The sequence below is a fragment of the Lepus europaeus genome, chromosome 5 (assembly GCF_033115175.1).
Source record: "Lepus europaeus isolate LE1 chromosome 5, mLepTim1.pri, whole genome shotgun sequence".
Lineage (NCBI taxonomy): Eukaryota > Metazoa > Chordata > Mammalia > Lagomorpha > Leporidae > Lepus > Lepus europaeus.
In genome coordinates, this window is record NC_084831.1 from 150121915 (window position 1) to 150142043 (window position 20129).

At 39.9% G+C, this 20129-nt stretch overlaps 1 protein-coding gene across 1 annotated transcript in view; it reads right to left on the minus strand.

Annotated features, from left to right (window-relative positions):
* Positions 1-20129, minus strand: part of ESYT2 (extended synaptotagmin 2) — a 108423-nt gene that overhangs the window by 18244 nt on the left and 70050 nt on the right. The window contains exons 9-15 of the mRNA XM_062192936.1: positions 18033-18209; positions 16856-16938; positions 15009-15057; positions 13707-13796; positions 12744-12839; positions 2581-2655; positions 1638-1724 (exon numbers count right to left, since the gene is read on the minus strand). Of these exons, the coding sequence (XP_062048920.1) occupies positions 1638-1724; positions 2581-2655; positions 12744-12839; positions 13707-13796; positions 15009-15057; positions 16856-16938; positions 18033-18209 (657 nt within the window). The remainder of the gene's footprint in view (positions 1-1637; positions 1725-2580; positions 2656-12743; positions 12840-13706; positions 13797-15008; positions 15058-16855; positions 16939-18032; positions 18210-20129) is intronic.

A 20129-nucleotide genomic window follows, 5' to 3' on the forward strand; every position in this document is an offset into this window, starting at 1 on the left:
GTTGCTCTACCCACTGCCTACCCACGACGCAGTGTTGGCGAGCTGTGGAGAACGGGCACGTCTCACACACTGCTGATAGGAATGCAAGACGGCGTGACTGCTTTGGAAAACCATCTGGCAGCTTATTAAGAAGTTAAACATGCACCCACCACCCTACTGCTAGCAATTTACCCAGGAGAAATGAAGGCATAGATTCACCCAAAGACTCTTGTGTGAATACTCATAGGTTTATATGTAATAGGTGTAATTTGGAAAGAATTCAATCTTTTTCCAAATATTTATTTATTTGAAAGGCAAGGTGAGAGAGAGAGAGGGAGAGACAGACTCAGAACTTCCTTCACTGGTTCACTATCCAAACTGATACAACAGTCTGGTCCAGGCAGAAGTCAGGAGCCAGCAATGCCAGCCTGGTTGCCCTCGTGGGTGGCACAGATTCAAGTACTGGGAGCATTTTCCAGTTCGCCCAGGCACATTAGGAGGGAACTGGACAGGAAGTGGAGAAGCCAGGATTCAATCCAGTACTCCAGTCTAGGATGCCAGCATCCAAGTGATGGCTTGACCAGCTGTGCCACAACACAGCCTCAAGAATTCACTCTTGTATTGACGGGGGAGTGGACATGCAAATTGTGATACATTCATATCATGGACATATCACACACACACACACACACACACGCAAACGAAGAACAGCTGCCACTTGGGACACCTGTATCTCACATGGGAGCGTGTGAGTGTGAGTGAGTCCTGGCTCCACTCCTAATTCCAGTTCCCTCCTAGTGTGCATCCTGGGAGGCAGCAGACTGGGCCCCTGACACCCACGTGGAAGACCTGGACTGAGTTTCTGGCTCCTGGCTTCAGCCTAGCCCAGCCTTGGCTGTTGTGAACATTTAGGGAGCGAACCAGCGTAAAGGAAATCTCTGTCTGTCTAGTCTCTCTCTTCTGTCTCTTTGGCTTTCAACAAATTAAAAGAAAACACGTAAAGGATAAACTATGGATATTAAAAACACAGGTGAACTTTAAAATAATTATAAATGTACAGATAGGGGTCTATGCTGTGGCATAGCAGGTATAGCCACTGCCTGCAATGCTGTTATCCCATATAGGTGCCAGGTCGTGTCCCGGCTGCTCTATTTCCAATCCAGCTCCCCACTAATGGCCTGGGAAAAGCAGTGGAAGATGGCTCAAATACTTGGGCCTCTGCACCCACATGGGAGACATGGAAGAAGCTCTTGAATTCGGCTTGGCATAACACCGGCTGTTGCGGCAATCTGAGGAGGTAACCAATGGAAGGAAGATCTCTCTGTTTCTCCCCCTCTCTGTGTGTAACTATGATGGTCAAATAAATAAATAATTTTTTAAAGAAAAGTATATAGACAAAGAAGTATACATATTGTGTTTCTATTTATATAAAATTCTAGAAAAAGTGAACGATAATGTATAGTGACACGGCAGAAGCAGATGTGCGCCTGCCTACAGGAGGGGCGATGAGTACATTCATTACAGGGACTGTGGTCTCGGGTTGGTCCACGAATATATCCATAGATCACAACTCATCAAACTGTACACTTTAAATTCATAGAGTTTGCTATGTGTCAATTACATTTCAACTAATCAGTTATAAAATGCAAATAAAATACCTCAATTTCAAGGTCCTGGCGCTTGGGATTGTGAATGAAGAAGGTGAAGTTTTCCTCCCACACAGGTTCATTTGTTTTGTACCGAATCTGGAAGATATATGCCAATGTCAGTTTTGTAGCATTTTCTGTGGACATGGGCTACCAGCACCATGCTTATTTCTTTAATGTGTTTGGAAGACACATATTATGTATTTACTGAGTATATACTGTTATGTGTTAATCATGGAAAGAGTTCAAAAGATGGAGAGACAGTCTAAAGCTCTTAGAGTATCAGGAAATTGTTAGGAAAATCCATCCTGTGTGCCCACAGACAAAAATATTATGTGCTTGGACTTGGTCCTCCCAGTCCCCCAGTGCTTAGAATGGTGCTACGTGTGGGCATGTGGGCATGTTATTAACATAACGATTATTATGTTCATAATTAAAAGTGAGCAATGCCTGTAACTCTAACTCCTGAAATGTTTTATCTCATACATTCTCTGTAACCTGCATGGTCCATCCACATTATTTTCATCTTACAAAGGGAAAAATAACTTGGGCTGATTTCTTTTTTTCCTTTCCTTTTTTTTTTTTTTTTTTTGTTATTCAGTTTTACAATGTCCACTTTAATTCTTGGATCTAATTGTATTTGTTGAAATTTCTTTTAAATTAAAATTTTATACAGTGCTAAAAAGAAATCTAAGAATTTATTCTTACTATCTACTCATAAAATCAAGCAAAAGCATATTCCTGTTATTTCTTAATATTAACTGTTACTAAATTAAGTAGGTGGCTGTTTGTCAAATGACTGATTAAAGGGGGGGGGGAAGATAAGGAAAGCAATGGTTTTAATGTCTATTCTTTCACATAGAGCAATTCAGCACCCTCCACCCAAGAGTGGAGATAGTAGCAAACATGACTGGATGAAGACAATCAGAAAATTCACTACCTGCAAGTAACTTACCTTGCTCTCTTGGGCCCTGTGCCCAACTGACATTTGGACAAGAGGATTTGGGTTGCTGTTTATTTTCTTCCCTGACTATCAAAAGAAAAATAAAGACAAAATGAATAAAAACATTTTAAAGTCAGTTTTACAAAAAATGAAATTATTGGCTTATATTAATAGTTATTTCTATTTATCTCTGATATTTCACATACAGAGGATATCTGGGACCAATTTAAATGGAAAATAATTGCTAAGCACAACCCAAGCCAATATTTCATCTAACACAAAATAAATTAAAAGAACATCAATTTGCACACAATTTTCAAATGTTAAAGTCTTTCATTTTTAAAGCAAGTTACTTGGGGAAAATTGAATTCTCTAAGTATCTTTGATGTTAACTATAGTTCTTAGCTTATTTTATTGACTTGAATAACAAAAATGTATAAAATGCAATGAATGGAAACAAAAAAATGAGAAAAGACAAATGTAAAAGAATGTATAATTCAGAATATTTCTCTGATTGGAATAATAAAAACAACACAGTGTCTAATACATGGTTTTACATTTTTTAACTTATCATCCTCTGTTCAAGCATGTGTAGGTATCAGATATCAAATCTTGCTTACCAAGTGCTACATAATTTTGACTGGAAGAATAACCATCAGTTTAGAAGTGCACTACATTAAACAGATATAAATACAATGAAAAAAACTTCAGGAATAAGAAAAAAAAAAGAAAAGCATAGTTTAGCACACAGTTGATAGAAGAAAACGTAGTAAAACACAACAGATATGTGACATGAGGTTTATTTATAACTTAGCCCCACAGGGAGATGCAGTTAAATAAATATCTGTTAGTGGAAATTAATCAGAAGGTCACAAAAATGCTTTTTGAGTTAAATAATTTTAGAGTCAATCTTCAACACTACAACGATGACAGAAATAGGTGTCAAAATCGCATGATTATTTTTTTAAAAAAGTATTACTAGCCCAAACCTACTGCGACAATCTATTTTCTGGTTCATCGTTTTTGATGTGAATGACTTCTGCAAAATGAAATAAACACTGTTAAAGAATATCCAAGGCTGCAGGCTATTGTGGCAAAGAAAACTAATTTTCCCTTTAAATCAAGTTTCTTCTTCCTGACTGTTACAATCTGTGAGTTTTAGCTGAGCACAAGCCTGTAAGTAAAGATCTCATTTCCAAACTTCCCTTGCAGCTGAGCGTGGTCAGGTGCCTGTGTTCTGGCTTGGAGGGGGGCGTGTCCCCCTAGCTCCCCATCCCTGAGATGGGAGCACACTCTGAGCATGGCAGACCCTCAGGCCAGAATTCTGTTATATTAGAGGGAAATGAACTTCTTTCTTGTTTAAGCTACTGCTACTTTTGATACAAGCGTTGAGCTTACTGCTTAGCTAATATAAAGACTGCATCTGCAAAGGAGGCACTCTTTCTTAGGGATTTACTGCATCGAGGTTGAAACACACTTTCCAGCTTCTAGTACCTCTGTAAACAGAATGAAATTCACAACTGTTTTTTGGGCAGTTTGCTGCAGTGAAATGGTTGTCATTGCCTTAACCAATTTATTTGGCTTATATTTGCGACATGATAAAAATCTGTTTTTCAAGTAAGAAAATCCTTTTAGAAAGTATAAAATAAATACTATAAAAAAGTTAACTGACGTTTTATAATCTTTCTTTGTGGTACACCTTAAAATGGCTGATGCTTGGGGCCAGTGCTGTGGTATAGTGGGTAAAGCCTCCATCTGCAGCACCAGCATCCCATATGGGTGCTGGTTCAAGTCCTGGCTGCTCTGCTTCCTATCCAGCTGCCTGCTAATGAGCCTGGAAAAGCAGCTGATGGCCCAAGTGCTTGGGCCCCTGCACCCACATGGGAGACCTGGAAGAAGCTCCTGGCTCCTGGCTGAGGCCTGGCCATTATGGTCATTTGGGAAATGAACTAGCCAATAGAGGATCTCTCTCTCTCTCTCTGCTTCTCTGTAACTCTGCCTTTCAAATAAAATAAATCTTTTTAAAAAATGGATGATGTTTTAAATTCTATGAAACAAGGTTAAATCACTATGCTTTCTACCAGGAAGCAACATTCAAAATGCATCAGCACAAGTTAAAGGCATAAACGATAATGAAAATATAAGCTTTGAGTCAGATCATCCTGCACGTTCATCTCAGCTCCTTATCATGTGACTACTGGAACAACATCCTGTGTTTATCTGAACCTCTTTTCCTGTCTATCAAACAAACATGATAGCACTTCCAGACCCTTGCTGTTTGGCTTCAATGGCTGACAGTCACATAATAACATAACAACTACAACACACACATCATCTTAACTACATTGAGTACTTTTATATTCATTTTTTTAATATTCTGAATAATCCAATGAGGAAGGAATTATTTCCATCCTAAAAAAGACAAGTTAATTAAATACAAGTTGTGCTGCTGACGAGGCATATTGGATTCAAATCCAGTCTGATTTTGGAGTCTCCCTTTCTAACCATGGTGCTGTATTGGTCAATAGCCTTCATATAGCAAAGAACTGAGTGAGCAAAGGATGCTCATAAAATCCTTTCAACGCTCCCGCAGGCACAGGGACGTCAGCCGTTGTGCTAACCAGTACTCAAGAGCAGTGATCCTGGGCTGGCGTGTGGCCCAGTGGCTCAGGCAGCTGCAGGGCATGCTGGCATCCTATATTACAGCGCTGGTTCAGGTCCTGCTGTTCCACTTCTCATCCAGCATTTATGCTACTATGACTGGGAGGACAATGGCAGATGGCCCACGTGCTTGGGTCCCTGCTACACATGTGGGAGACCAGGATGGAGTTCCTGGCTCCTGGCTTCAGTCTGGCCTGGACCCAGCTGCTGTGGCTATTTGAGGAGTAAACCAGCAGATGGAAGATTGATCAATTGATCAGTTGATCTCCCTCTGTCTCGCCAATTGTCACTCTACCTTTCAAATAGATGAATCCTAAAAAAAAAAGATTTTGCCACTCTCTTTCACTTGAAAATTAACTTATTTTTTTCCAGATGAAACTGGATAAAATCATTCCTGTTTATTTGGAACAGAATTCTCTTTAAACAATTACATATACAACTCCCCCCAACCCCGCTCCAAAATTCTTAAACCTAAAATAGTCAAAGAAATTAGAGAAAAAAATAGCAAAACTCTGTAAGTCATAGAAAACTTATAGCAATTTAGTCAGAAAATGCATGCTAATGTCATATTTTAGGGAGTGGAGCTTAGTTTTCAATATACCTCATTTAATGAAATTTAAAAGCTTCTTGAATGATCTTTCACCCAAACCCAGCAGCACCAAAAGCCATGAGGTTGTCGATTCAGAGATGATCCTACTACAACATATTGGAAGAGGTGATTTTTAATGCATATTTACAGTTCACAAGGCATATCCTTCAATCTGAATTTTAAAATAGTTAAAATTTCACATAAACTTCTCTACCACCATTTTCACAATTTCCAGTCCAATTAAAATCTAGTTATTTAAGTCACCTTAAAGATTGCTGCCTAAGGCCAACAGGAAAAAAATCTATTTTATCATATTGGTACTGTATAAAATTTACCTTCAAAGATGACTTAAATTCTAACTGCTAGTTCTTGGGGAATACAAGTAGGATTTCTCCCAATAGACATTCGATTAATATACTAGTGTGAGTGGTTTTCTGTCAACACACTTAGGAGAGTTAAAGGAATCATCTCTTTCAATATGTGTTTAACACTTTGCAATCGTAGGGAAGCCATTAGTTTACCTTCAAAGCTTTCTGAACTGCAGCCTTCTTCAAGACATCGGGATTAAATTCTAATGGGTTACTCTTTCAAGTCAGAAGAAAATGAATATACCAAGGGTTAATAAATCATGCCATGAGGAATTTATGTAAGGTTAATGATATGAAAATTCATGGGAACAAACAAAAAGTCTTTAAACAAAAACCACTAAGATTACACAAACAACCATAAGAGCCATCTATGAAATTCTTATTTCCCGAGATTTTTATCCTAGAATGAACCTTTAATCTAAGCATATTTCCTTACCCAATATAATTAATTTCCCCACCCACCCCTGTTCTTTGGAATTTGAAAAAAATAAAAGAGTGAGACTTTAGGAAAGAGTTCTATTTACTATCATTTGCCCAAATAAATTCCTAAAACATCAACCATAATCAAAGGTTTTGTCTGAAGTACAAATTAATGGACCGTAGTTTCCCAAATTGCTCTCAAGCCAAATCATATCCTATTTACTTTCTTAGTGCAATGGCACAGGAGAGACAGAGCCAACTTCTCTCTACTTTGTCCTCACCCTTTTCTAGGTATAAAAGTAGAAACTGGCTAGATCATCTTAAAAGCCTTTCTGGCTTTAAATAAAGTTCTATTATTATGGATTTTATGTCCTACTTTTATTCTTTTTTCCAGTTCATTACTTTCTCACCCTCAGAAGAGCAAGGATGAGTTGTTTTGCAAGCTCCTTCTAGGACTAACATTTAAGATAAAATATTTTTATCATTTTAGTTGCAATTAACTTCAAATGACAAATTGAACTTGATTTTTAATTTAAAAAAAATTAACCAGCAGACACTGTAAGGAAGAGAGACGGATGGCAGCGCCCCAGTCTTCCTTGGCCAGCAGACTTGGCCAGGTAAGCAGATGGATTTTCTGCTAGGCAGGAATTCATGCAATACCAAAACCAGTCCTCAGCCTGTCTATTCAGCCTGCAGAGCTCTCAAAAGATCCTAGGCCCACAGCATCCACTGCTGCGTGGAGCCAGAACAGGGGTAATTTTTAGCAGCTTCCCGATGTTAACACAGGAAACCATCACCCTAACGCATGAGGACTGACCCTTCAGAAATCACCAGAACCTTTCTCGAAGCTCACTTTTATGGCCTATACTAAATATACTTACTCTTCTAACATGCTCACTTTTATGGCCTATACTAAATATACTTACTCTTCTAACATGCTCACTTTTATGGCCTATACTAAATATACTTACTCTTCTAACATGCATCAATTACAGAAAAACAAGGAGACAGGCTGTGGTGTGGGGTTAGGGGGTGCAAGAGAAGCTGTGTGAGCTCATGGAGAAGTACACAGGCCTGTGGGTGAGACAGACTGGATCATTCAAGTGCTCCTGGTAGGCACCCAGTTGTGAGGCCTCTGGACGTTATGAATCATGCACCCTTGGGCTACTCACAATCAATGAAAGCAGTACTAGCCACCTGCACACTTTTTTTTTTTTGAGAGCCAAAATAACTTGTACAAAGCCCTATCATCACCCCTCAGGGTCTCCACAGTGGCAGCTATTATACAGCTTAGCATTGTTATATTTAAAGACGGCAACCACTGTACCACCACACACCTCAGATGAACTCCATACACAGGCTTCTAAGCCTACACATTTAGTAAAGGGAAACAAATCCACTTTACTAGGCCAGAGTCATGGGGGCTGAGAGGGTTCAGGAATGTGGCTGTGGGTCACATGGCTGAGTTCCAGTCCCAGCTGTTAACCGGTGGCCGTGGGCCTCTCGTCTCAGTGATCTGTGTTCTCTGTGCTGTTCCCTTATCTGTACAGTGATAATGACGCTCTGTGGATTAGATGAGGCGTAAGTGCAGAGCCCTCGGAACTCTGCTGCTTACGGGAAAGTGCTCAGTAAGTACGGGGCCTCACGGAAGCCTACGTTCCTAAAGCTGGTCACTGTGAATCGGAGAACATCCTCATTGTTCCGGCCTGAAATCCACGCCCAGCGTTTGAGTAAAAGCAGGAGGCCACAGTTCTAAGGGTTAACAATACAAAGGGTGCATTTTCAGCACAGAGGACAGTTCTGTTGTTTGAAGTTTTCAGATGGGGATCCTTGGTGGTAACGCACTCACGAGACTGAAAACTAAAGTTGTTTTTTAGAGAGCTATGAGACGGCAGCATCTAAAACCTCTTCCAGTCATAGTGATGGTCTCAGCCCACTGGGGAAGATGGAGAAAACACTGATCATCTTGAAAACAAATGGGTCAGAAACACTTCAAACTTATTTGACAGAACTGTGTTCATTTTAAACAGTTACAGGATGTGATTTTGATAATGCATAAGGAATGTTAATTTTGATAACCCAGCAATGTTATAGGCTAAAAATTATAAAGCCGTTTTTAAAATCCTCACACGGGGCAAGCGTTTAGCCTAGTGCTGATGACTCTGGTGAAGATACCTGTGTCCCACGGTGGAGTACCTGGGTTGGATATTTGGCTCCGGCTCCTGACTTCGACTTCCTGCTTAATGCAGGCCCTGAAAGGCATGGTGACTGGTTTCTGCCATCCTGGTGGGAGACCTAAATCCAGCTTTGGTCTGCCTGAGCTCTGCAACTGTTGGCGTCTAGGGAGTAAACCAGTGGACAGGGGCTCTCTGTCTATCAAATAAAATAAATAAGTAAATATTTAAAATCCTGACACAAAGAAGATTTTCTTTCTGCAAAAAGGAAGCAGCTGTAGAATGAGAAAAAGCAACTTAAAGTTATTGGAAACAGATGGGCAGAATTTAGACAGCAGAGCAATCTCATCTTTTGTGTGTTTACAATGAACTTCTCCACCAAGAAATACAAGAAGCAGAATTATTTTTCATAAAAAAGTGACAGAATATGCTGAATTATGTATTGCTGACATCCTTTTGACTTTTAAAAAGACCTTGAACAAGTGTGAGCTGACACAGCTAGGGAGTTCATGGTTACAACATATTACTGTTGTGACTGAACAGCACACGGAACCTTTGATGATCTTGATTTTCCTCATGTAAAAAATGGGGTAAAATATTTATTCTTTTAAGTACTGGCCCCCAGCCCCTCCTCTCTCTTTCTCTTTTTTTAAGAATAAACTGGGGGCCGGTACTGTGGCGCAGTGGGTTAACGCCCTGGCCTGAAGCGCCAGCATCCCATATGGGTGCCGGTTCAAGACCTGGCTATTCCACTTCCCATCCAGCTCTCTGCTATGGCCTGGGAAAGCAGTAGAAGATGGCCCAAGTCCTTGGGCCCCTGCACCACGTGGGAGACCTGGAAGAAGCTCCTGGCTCCTGGCTTCGGATCGGTGCAGCTCTGGCCGTTGTGGCCAGTTGCGGAGTGAACCAGCGGATGGAAGACCTCTCTCTCTGTCTCTCCTTCTAAGTGTAACTCTGACTTTCAAATAAATAAATAAATCTTAAAAAAAAAAAAAAAAGAATAAACTGACGGTGTATGTGGAAATCCTTTGAAAACAGAAATGGAAACTACAAAAATGCAAAGCACTAGCAGTATGAGATTCAAGGGACAAACGTTAAGAACCTCACCAATCATTGAATTAAACCTGAGGAGTGATTTTCTCGACCAATGACTAAGCCACCAGGCTTTCTATGACCCCAAAACAAGTGAAAATGGCTATCTAGGGAAAACACCAAGAACAGCACCAGAAATGAAGGTCCCGGTTATAAAGACTAGGCAGAAAGAGATGTAACGAGACCAAAACAACAAATGCTTAATTATCCATGCCAGGAAAATATTTAAAAGAAGCTGAATCATAAACTCAATATAGTTTTCTTCTCCCGTAGGAGCTCTGGTTAAACCATGCCAGAGAAGGCAAATTTTCATTTAAAACAGATGGACTTCCATCTTCCTATGACCATTCCCTTGGGTAACTGACAGCTGACTGCACAGGGTATATTTTAAAGAAAGCTGGAATTCTGACACTTTTATGTTTGATCAGGAGGAGAAAGTAGATTTGTGAAAGTTTTGTCAAAGTTTAAAAAAATATTTACATCTCACATTGAGATGAACTACAAGAAAATAAATTTTAATCATTCTGGCTTCATTTCTTCCACAGAACAATTTTTATTATGGTTTATGGGCCAGTAGCAATTTAGGAATCTAAGGCAGCTTGCTAGGTTTGTTCATCTCATCATCAGATGTACTTTTCAGTATTAAAGCAGTGTTACACTTTACAAAAGAAACATAAAGTAAATACATGGTAAACATAAAGTAAATCATGCAAGAAAATGAAAAAAAAAAAAAAGCATGCCACATCATTCCACCACGGAGCAGATCGCATTAGAAGTGCCACACTCTGGCAGTCTCCATTAGAAACAAAAGGAAGAAGGAACACTGAAGGACTCACAAATAGTGCTCTATAGACTGAGGTAGTATTTTCACAAAACACTAGTCCCGAAGCTCGCCTCTCCTTTAAGTAGCCACACCCAAAGTTTCCCTCGTAGACACTCTTAGGAAAGTGGAGACGGGAGGAGAAAGCAAAGAACGGTGGATTGTGGTCAATGCGCGCGCCAGCAGCACAAATAAACAGGAGTGCAAAGGCAGAGGCAAAGACTCTCGCAAAACACAGTGAAACCAGTCAGCAAATGCTCCCATGTGAAATAAACACCCAACAGGGCCGTGGCTTTGCCAAGATCCTTTGCCTCTGATGGCCATAAGCATACTTCATGCACAGTGCCCTCTTATAGAAAATTATACATTCCCTTTTCTTGCTTATGTGACATCATTCAAATTTCAGTATCATGTGATAAAACACACAGCTCTGAAGAGAGGCCTAACTTTCTTGCCAATTCACTGACACTACTCTAAATCCTGAAATATACAAACAATTCACTTTGATCAGGCATTATAAAAGACTCTATAAGAAACATGACTGTAGTTAAAAGCAAAAAGTTTTACCATATACTAAATTCTGTAGAAAGGTTAAATAATTAGTAACTTTTCCCAAATTGAAATTATAATAGATACAGTCACAGACTTTAAACTGGAAGATTGGACAAAAGGTTAAGGTAAATACTTTAAGAGAAATACAAAAATTTATTAAATTAAAATCAGTCAAGATACCATTATTGAAAGAAAGAGTACATTTATATGCAATCATATACAAAGTAAAATTACATTCCCTCAGTAAGAAAATGATGGTATTTTAATTATTAATAACTGTAAATAAACATATTAACATGCAAAGTACATTAACTTTGCTTTTGGGTAAAGCCAACGTAAATGCACAATTTTCAAACCTTGAAAGTCACTGACTGAAACAAAGGGTGTATGAGTATGTTTCATGAACTCGAATGCAAAGTGAGAATACCCTGCATGAAACACTTACAACTGGAGTGCAGACTGCAGTACTGACAAAGGCTGGGTTAAGGGCCTCTTCAGTTTTTGTCTATCTCCACCAAATAAATACCGACAAAGGGAGACTATATACTTTAAAACACACTTAAGTGAAAAACACTTACAGTGCAGGAAGAGTTATGCAATAGACAGTCTTGGGAGGAAAAACCATGTATTTGGGAGCAGTAATCTTTCTTTCAAAACACTGGCCATGACACCATGACATGAAGAATGACCATCTCGTGAACAAGTGTACTGGTGCTCAAAAAATTATCAAACAATAGAACACTGATAGTGATGACAACATTACCTTAAGGAGCAGGTGTCAAGGGTCACAGTGGCAGACCACACCATGCCTCGCCTGACTGAATTAACAGTATTCTCCCTGGTTATAGTTATTACTTACAAAATTGTATTTTCTAAGAACAAAACAATTCTGATGTAGACAAATAAAATCATATGCTTTTAGGCTGTAGCACATCACGTGTTGGACAGAAGCTTATTCAGAGTCACTGCTTTTTCTTTTGACTGTTAGAAATATCCTGGGTACCTGAGGGCTCAGCACAACCTGCCCAGTGGCACCTTCTGCCACCATGTGCCCTGAGGACCGCCGGGCCCAGTAGCTCATGCATTGACATGCTACGGGGTGGGGACGAGTTTGGAGTTTCTCGTCAGAGCTCTTTTATTATCTCCCACTCCAAAGACACAATTCTCATCTTTAGGCAACAAAGTTTTAACAAGCGGGATGTCCCTCTAACTACTAGTCACATTATTTTTCTGTGTGCTAGATTTCTTCATAACATATGCCAGGATAAAGGCAATTCTGAAAGCCCGGACAAATCCTGTAAGATGCATCAATGTGAGATGCACGCCTAAAGCCAGTGCTGACTTTTCCCTCTCCGCTGCTGCTGTCTTGTGCTGGAAGTGAAGTGAAAACACAGCCAGACAAGAGCAAGTGACATACTGTGGTGAACAAAGCAGTGGCTCCCAAACAATGTTGCTGCTAGGAAGTAAGCTCCCAAATCAGTGACCACTACGCGACCTACCGGAAGGTTCCTTGCTGAATCCAAATACAAGATCAGCAGTGCAGAAGAAAGACCATCATTGGCTTGGTCTTTATCAGCTCGGATGTCTGTTAGCACCTGAAAGGGAAGGGAAACAGCCTTACCAGGGGTGTTTCCACGTGACCGTGAAGTAACTACCCGAGTACGTGGGTCAGTCATGCTTGGGAGAGTCAGAAAGGTGACAGTAAACCATCTAATACATACAATGCAAAGAGAAGAAAAACAATAAATAGCTTTTAAGTGCAACACTACTGTTCCATACTAATTAATTAAATGAAACAGGTGATACTTAGCCTTCCAAATCCCTGCACTATAGCAAGTATATAATACAGGTGTGAGTGTAAACTCCATTTAACAATTTTTCATCTACTTGAAAAGCACAGCAATAGAGAGACAGACAGATACATCACACACATACAGTCTGTGTGTGAGAGATGGGGAGGGGAGAGAGGGAGAGAGGAGGAGGGGGGAGAGCGAGCGAGAGAGAGAGAGAGAGTGAGAGAGCGAGAGAGCTTTCATCTGCTAGTTCACTCCACACATGCCTCCAATTGCCAGGACTGGGCCAAGCCAAAGCTAGGAGCCTAGAAGGATCTTCCAGGTGGGTGGCAGGGACCTAAGTACTTCAGCTATCATCTGCTGCTTCCTAACGATGCATCAGCAGGAGGCCGGACTGCAAGCAGAGAAACTGGGTCCTGAACCAGCACTGTGTTATGGGATAAGCCAAGCGGCAGCTTAAGCTGCTGTGCCACAATGCCTGCCCTGGTATATTTCAATTTTTAAAAGTTCCATTATCTGTCATTTATCCCTTGACCCTGCTATAGTGAGTTATAATAGCAAAATAAAAATTACTGCTATAATTATAAAATTAAGTAGTGACACCATTTCAATAGGGTAATCTTAGGTACTAGAAGTGGCCGGTTATCAAGAGAAAACACTTGACAGTACCTTATCAAGGTTTGAAGCGTTTGGCATCAATGTGAGCCACTCCAGTTTCAAGTGCAGCTTTCCTTTTGGCACCTCGTCCAGCGTGAACCACTGAAGAGAAAATGTGTAAGTTCAGCAAAAGTTCTCCTGAATCAAAAATTCAAATCACCCCATCTCCACAAGATTACAAAGTATTCGTTAATTGTGGGGCATTAGTAGTTCTCAGTAATAAATGGCTGAATCTCGCCACGCATAGCTTTATGCTTTGTGAAGGTCTGATAATCTTATGTATGAGGATAATGACGACGGCAGGGAGAGCTAGCACTTACACAGTGCTACCTACCAGCCAGAGACCATACTAAATGCCTCAGAAATACAACCCATTTAATCCCAACAAAACCCTGTGAAATCTCTATTTTAATTTAAGGTTTGAAATGTTTTCTGGAACTCCCTTGTATTGGAGAAGCTGTCTGCATATGGTTGTAAATGGAAGTTATAGGCCAAGAGATAATATAGCATTGATCCAAAATGCTGAATTTTAATATCAAATTACTATTTTTATCACTAGATACCAATTAATAAAATAGCGTGCAATTGTTTTAGCTTAAAAACCACAAAACAATCAAAGGTGGCTCCCAATTGCTCAGTGATTAAAAAAAAAAAAAGACTCCCATGAGGCAGGATTGTGTCTGTTCTGTCCAACACTATATACTCATAATGCTTTCCTTTTAGAAGCAGCGAAATCCCAACACTGATTCGGCTAATTGTGCTTCATTTATCTGGGTCTTACCCAGCATTTAAAAGCTACCCCAAATGTTTCATTTTATATACTTCTCATTCTGGCAGAAATATCCCTGCTTCAAGTATTGTCTGTTTGCTATCAATTACCATGGCATTTACTGACACTGCTCATGTGACCAGTCTCAGTGATGACACTATGCCACCTCTTCTATTAGCTATTAATAATTCCATATTATCTAATTTCCATGGAAATTTCCATTTAGTGGGCCTTTTAAGCATCTCTAGCCTTACTTCTACACGGATCACATTTGTCTGTAATAAAGTCAGTTTGATATTTTATATTCATAGGAATGTCTACGGTAGATACTCAATACACGCTATCTAATACAACTCTTAATTTCTTTTCATTTTGCCTAAGTGAAAGGCCTACATTTTTAATGCTGGCAAGTCAAATTTGATTATACAGTGTTAATTAGGATTCTTCTATTGTGTGGGTGGGTGACAATGGTGGTTAATGACTCCTCTGGCACACAGTAGGTACTCAATGTTCATGAAATAGACCAATACTCAAAGAAAACTTACTTCATCTAAAAGGCGCTCCTTTTCAACTTCGATAAGATCAATCATAAGACTATAGAAATAACAACACAACAACTTTAGAACATAGAAACACACGTTCTTACTACTGAAAAATCCTTAAGCATTTGTCTATGAAAAAGGATTCCAGGAATGCAACAAAATGCTATGATTTATCAGGAGATAGACCATTCTTCCAGAAGCGCCCTCGGCCTCCAGCTTCTTATGGAGTGTTAAGAGAAAGAAGGAAAAGATCAGTGTCTGTGAGGTCAAAATACTGAGTTTGGCCCACTTAGGCTAGAACTATTATTAAAAAAAAAAAAAAAAAAAAACTAGTCTTCCCCACCACGTGGTATGCTTGAAGAATATTTAAAGATCCTTCAGCCCTCTTATGTCACGTGTTCCCCCAGCACTGTCACCAACACGAGGACTCAGAATAGTGACGTGAGCAGTTACAATTCATGTCTCGAGTTATAAACTCTTTCATCCTTTCTCTTCTTGCTCCTGAGCTCTAGACCCACACTAAATAAAGTCCATAGAAGACTCTCGCTCAGCACATCCAAGAGCAAGCTAATTCTATTTCCCCTAAAACAATCCTGCTGTATTGCAAAGAATGGTAACCCCCCCACAGCAGCCAGAAGCAGCTGGAAATGACCATCCCCTGCTTTTTCTTGTCATCTCCCCTGCCCCTGCCCCTGCAGTCAGTGTTTATGCTCACATCTGGTCCATGACAGCAGTCTGATTGCTCTGCTGGCCTTCAATGTCAGTCTCCAAGAATCCAATCCATACCCTTGTTTCACTAGCATGTACCTTGATCTCATCACTGTCCTCCTTAAAATCTCTCACTTGCTCTCTGTTGCCTATTTAAGTTTTATGAATGCAACATACAAGACCATTCTTGATGAGGCACAAACCTCTCCAGTGTCATCTAATCCTGTATCTTTTTTGGCCACAATAAATTCTGTTAAATAATAACTAGTTAAATAATGCATTAGGTACAGTGTATTTTTTAAAGCTAGTTTTTCCAGCTATACTAGTTCAACTGAAGTAAGCAAATCAGTATTTGTTTTCTTGGTGTGTAGACACCATTTAAACTATCTCAACAAATTGAAAATGTTAAAAAAAATATGCTTTTGCCATCTACAACAAAGCTGTTCATAAGAACTCTCTGCACAGGGTGCAGGTTTTATATGTAAAAATTGAGCACTTTTCAGGGCCAGCACAGGTTAACACCCTGGCCTGAAGCGTTGGCATCCCATTTGGGTGTGGGTTCTGGTCCCAGCTGCTCCTCTTCCTATCCAGCTCTCTGCTATGGCCTGGAAAGCAGTGGAAAATGGCCTAAGTCCTTGGGCCCCTGCACCCACATGGGAGACCGGGAGGAAGCTCCTGGATCCTGGATTAGGATCAGCTCAGCTCCGGCTGTTGCAGCCAGTTGGAGAGTGAACCACTGGATGGAAGACCTCTCTGTCTCTACCTCTCTCTGTAACTCTTTCAAGTAAGATAGGTCTTTAAAAAAAAAAAAAAAGATCCTTTAAAAAAATATTGAGCACTATAAATTAATAAAGGGTAACCATGAAAAATATTTTTAAATTTGCTGAATTGTAATTAACTCAAGTACCTACCCATGACCAGAGGCTACCAATGGACAACATGGATGTAGACAATTTCCTTCTCTTAAATGTGAAATTTTTTAGGAATAAAAATATTTTAAAGAAATCTAAGGTAAAACAAATGCTGTATATCTATTAAAATATATATGTACATAAATATATCTATAAATTTTTAAGAATAATTATTAAAGAAAAAAAATGAGATCCATTGTTCTCCAAGTAGCCAAAAAGAGTTCTATTTACCTTCCTAGAAAGTCATCCTTGTCTGGATCTTCATCAAAGAGCTCAATCTCTAATTCTTGTCCAGGATGTTCATATACTAAAGCCTGGAAAATTAAGGGTTAGTAGATATTGCATTTTTACTAACATAGCAACATACTGAGTCCACTGATTATAGTAAATACTACACGTATTTTATCTAGCAGTGAATAGTTTTTCAAGCACTTAAATTTTGTTATTGTCAAGTCATATAAACTTTTGAGAGTTGGATCATTCTGAAATACTTGCCCCCACAGTAACAGTATATTGTGTTTGTTTCCAGTCACCTGGGATTAAATCTCAATGGTTCAGGTTCAATCACTCTAAGTCAAGGTTACAGGAGGTCAACCTACAAGCCTGGTCTAAGGTTTGGAATAGATCAAAGATGTAGGATCTATAACTCTAGTCTTGAAATGGCTCCATTCAGATGCCAGGCTTGGGATAACTGTAAGTTATCCATTTTTCACCATTTAGAGAGTAAGAAATTGAGAAGGGACCAGATTGAAAGGAGTAGAGAATGGGAAGCTGGTGGAGTATAAAATACATCCTGTTGTGAAGAGTAATTCTACAAAAACCTTTCAGGTCTTTAAACCTCATAACTTTGACATAACAATTCTATTCTGAGGAGCTTTATCTGGAGAAAACTTGGTCAAGTGCGGGAAAAATACATTCACATTGTACTTGTATAGCACTATTTATAATGCTGAGAATGGCCCAGGCCTCTCCAGATAGCTAAATGACAATATCCATTCAGTGAAATGGTTAGGAAAAACCATGTAGAACTCTTATCGACACAAAACGTTTGCAGAACAGTACATAATTAATCCCATTTTTGTATGTGTCTATGTGTTAACATAGACATGTGTAACATAATTAGTAAAAGACAAGCTATCTATAATATTAAAATATTTTGCCAATTATTTATTGTGACAGAATTATGTAATTAAGGTTTAAAATCATATGCATTAGCAACACAAGAATGTTGTAGGGTAGGAAAAGTAGGTATAATCTCTTTCAAAGATGCACAATTAAAGTAAGGAAAATTTGAATGATATCCTAAATTAGCCACACTTCCATGTGACAAGACTGGAATTAGATTTCAGATGCTCTACTCTGTGTCCAGTCCACTATGCCAAGAACACAAGTGGACTCAACACCTTACCTCGTACACTTCGTTCCACTTTGGACTAAGGTTCTCTTTGATGACCTTGCTTTGGAAGATCTGGTTGCCAACTCGAATAATCCCATAGGGGTCTGATTTTCCCTTGACAAGTCCCTTAAGGTAAGTATCCTTCCCCTGAAGATCCTGAGCTTCAAGAAAATGTATCCTTAGAACACCCTGAACAGAGGAACAAACATTTAGATCATTCGTTAGTTTACTTAACAAAATTGGAAGTCAGCTATGTGGCTGATCCCATCCTAAGAACTGGGGCACAGAAACCCTCTTCTCACACAGTGTATATTCCAGCAATACAGTAGATGTGTAAAAGCCAGATGACAAATAATAATAAAAAAAAGTCGGGCAGGGCAAGGTGACAGTGCCACATGGGTCTGTTTTAGATAGTAGACATTTTGTTCTTTATTGTTGTAGAGACACCTCAACAGGGACGTGACAGAGGGACCACACAGACACCTGCATGTGGTTTTCCTGAGAGAGGGAACACTAAGGACAGAGGTCCTGCTAGGGCACTGGGCTTATTCCAAGGAGGTTGATGATCCCGGATTCTGGTACCATAGTACGCAATAATTAACATGAGAAGATCTATCAGATCTATTACTAGATGCTTGGTATGCAGTAGCTACACCACTTAATTTTTAGAACAATCTTATAGAATGTCATTAAACTTACTTTCCAGAAGAAGAAACTAAAACTTTGAAATATTTTTTTATAAATGTTGTTTTACTGATAAAGAAGAAGTATTCATTCACATTTCTTCCAAGGCAAACAAGGGTAGTTGACGTCACCTCTCAGAATGGTAGCATTCTGCGCTACACATACTTCTTAGAAAGTTCCAGGGATATTCCCCACTGAATCAGCAAGGAGGACATGCACCTCTACAGAGGCACACGTTTTAAAAAATCTTCATGTTTTCATATGTCTAAAGCTTGATGTGGCAACAGCTGTTTTTTTAAGCTTTATTTATTTATTTGAAAGGCAGAGTTAGAGAGAGAGAAAGGGATCAACCTTCGATCCGTTGGTTTACTCCCCAAATGGTTGCAATGGGCAAGGCTGGGACAGGCAGAAGCCAGGAGCTTCGAACTCCATCCAAGTCTCTCATGTGAGTGGCAGGGGTCCAAATACTTGGGCTACTTTTGCTGCCTTCCCAGGTACATTAGCAAGGAGCTGGATTGGAAGCAGAGCAGCTGGGACTGGAACCAGTACTCATACAGGTTGTGTGTCATGGGTTGCGGTCCAATCAGCTACACCACAATGACGATCCCAACATTTTCAGAAAGTTTGGCTTTATAATTTTTTTTTTTTAAATCGACTTATTTTGTACTTTACTTTAAAGGCAGAGAGACACTGAGAACACTCATCTGCTGGTTCACTCCCCAAATGCCTTCTATAGACAGGGCTGGGCCAGGCCAAAGCCAGGAGCTTGGAACTCCATCTGATCTCTAACGTGGGCAGTGGGAACCCAAGATCATCATCCATTGCCTCCTGGGATGCGTGTTAGCAGGAAGTGGAATTGGAAGTAGAGGAGCTGGGACCCAAACCAGGCCCTCTGGATGGATGTAGGTGAAGGGGGATGCAGTGTCCCAACAGCATCTCGATCACTGCTCAATCCCAAGACTGGCTTTTCAAGCCCACATAATCAGGTTGAGCTCTGCTGTTCACTCCCACTTAGGGCACAAAAGGCTCAAGTGGCAAAGGATCATGAGGGTTTCGACATGTAAAAGGAAGTCTTTCCTTTTCAGAGGTGAGAATGATAAATTAAGGAAATAAGACGTTCCTTTCTAATATGCACATTAAATCTGTTGAATGCCAACAATATATTTAGTCTGGGTACAGAATTAACTGGGTGCCTTTACTCTTAAAAACTGTAAGAAGGGGCCAGCGTTGTGGCATAGTGAGTAAAGTTGCCCCCTGTGACACTGGCATCCCATATGAGTGCTGGTTCATGTCCCAGCTGCCCCACTTCCAATCCAGCTCCCTGCTAATGGCCTGGAAAAAGCAGTGAAAGATGGCCCAAGTGCTTGGGCCCCTGCTACCCATATGGGAGACCTGGAAGAAGCTCCTGGCTTCTGGCTTCAGTCT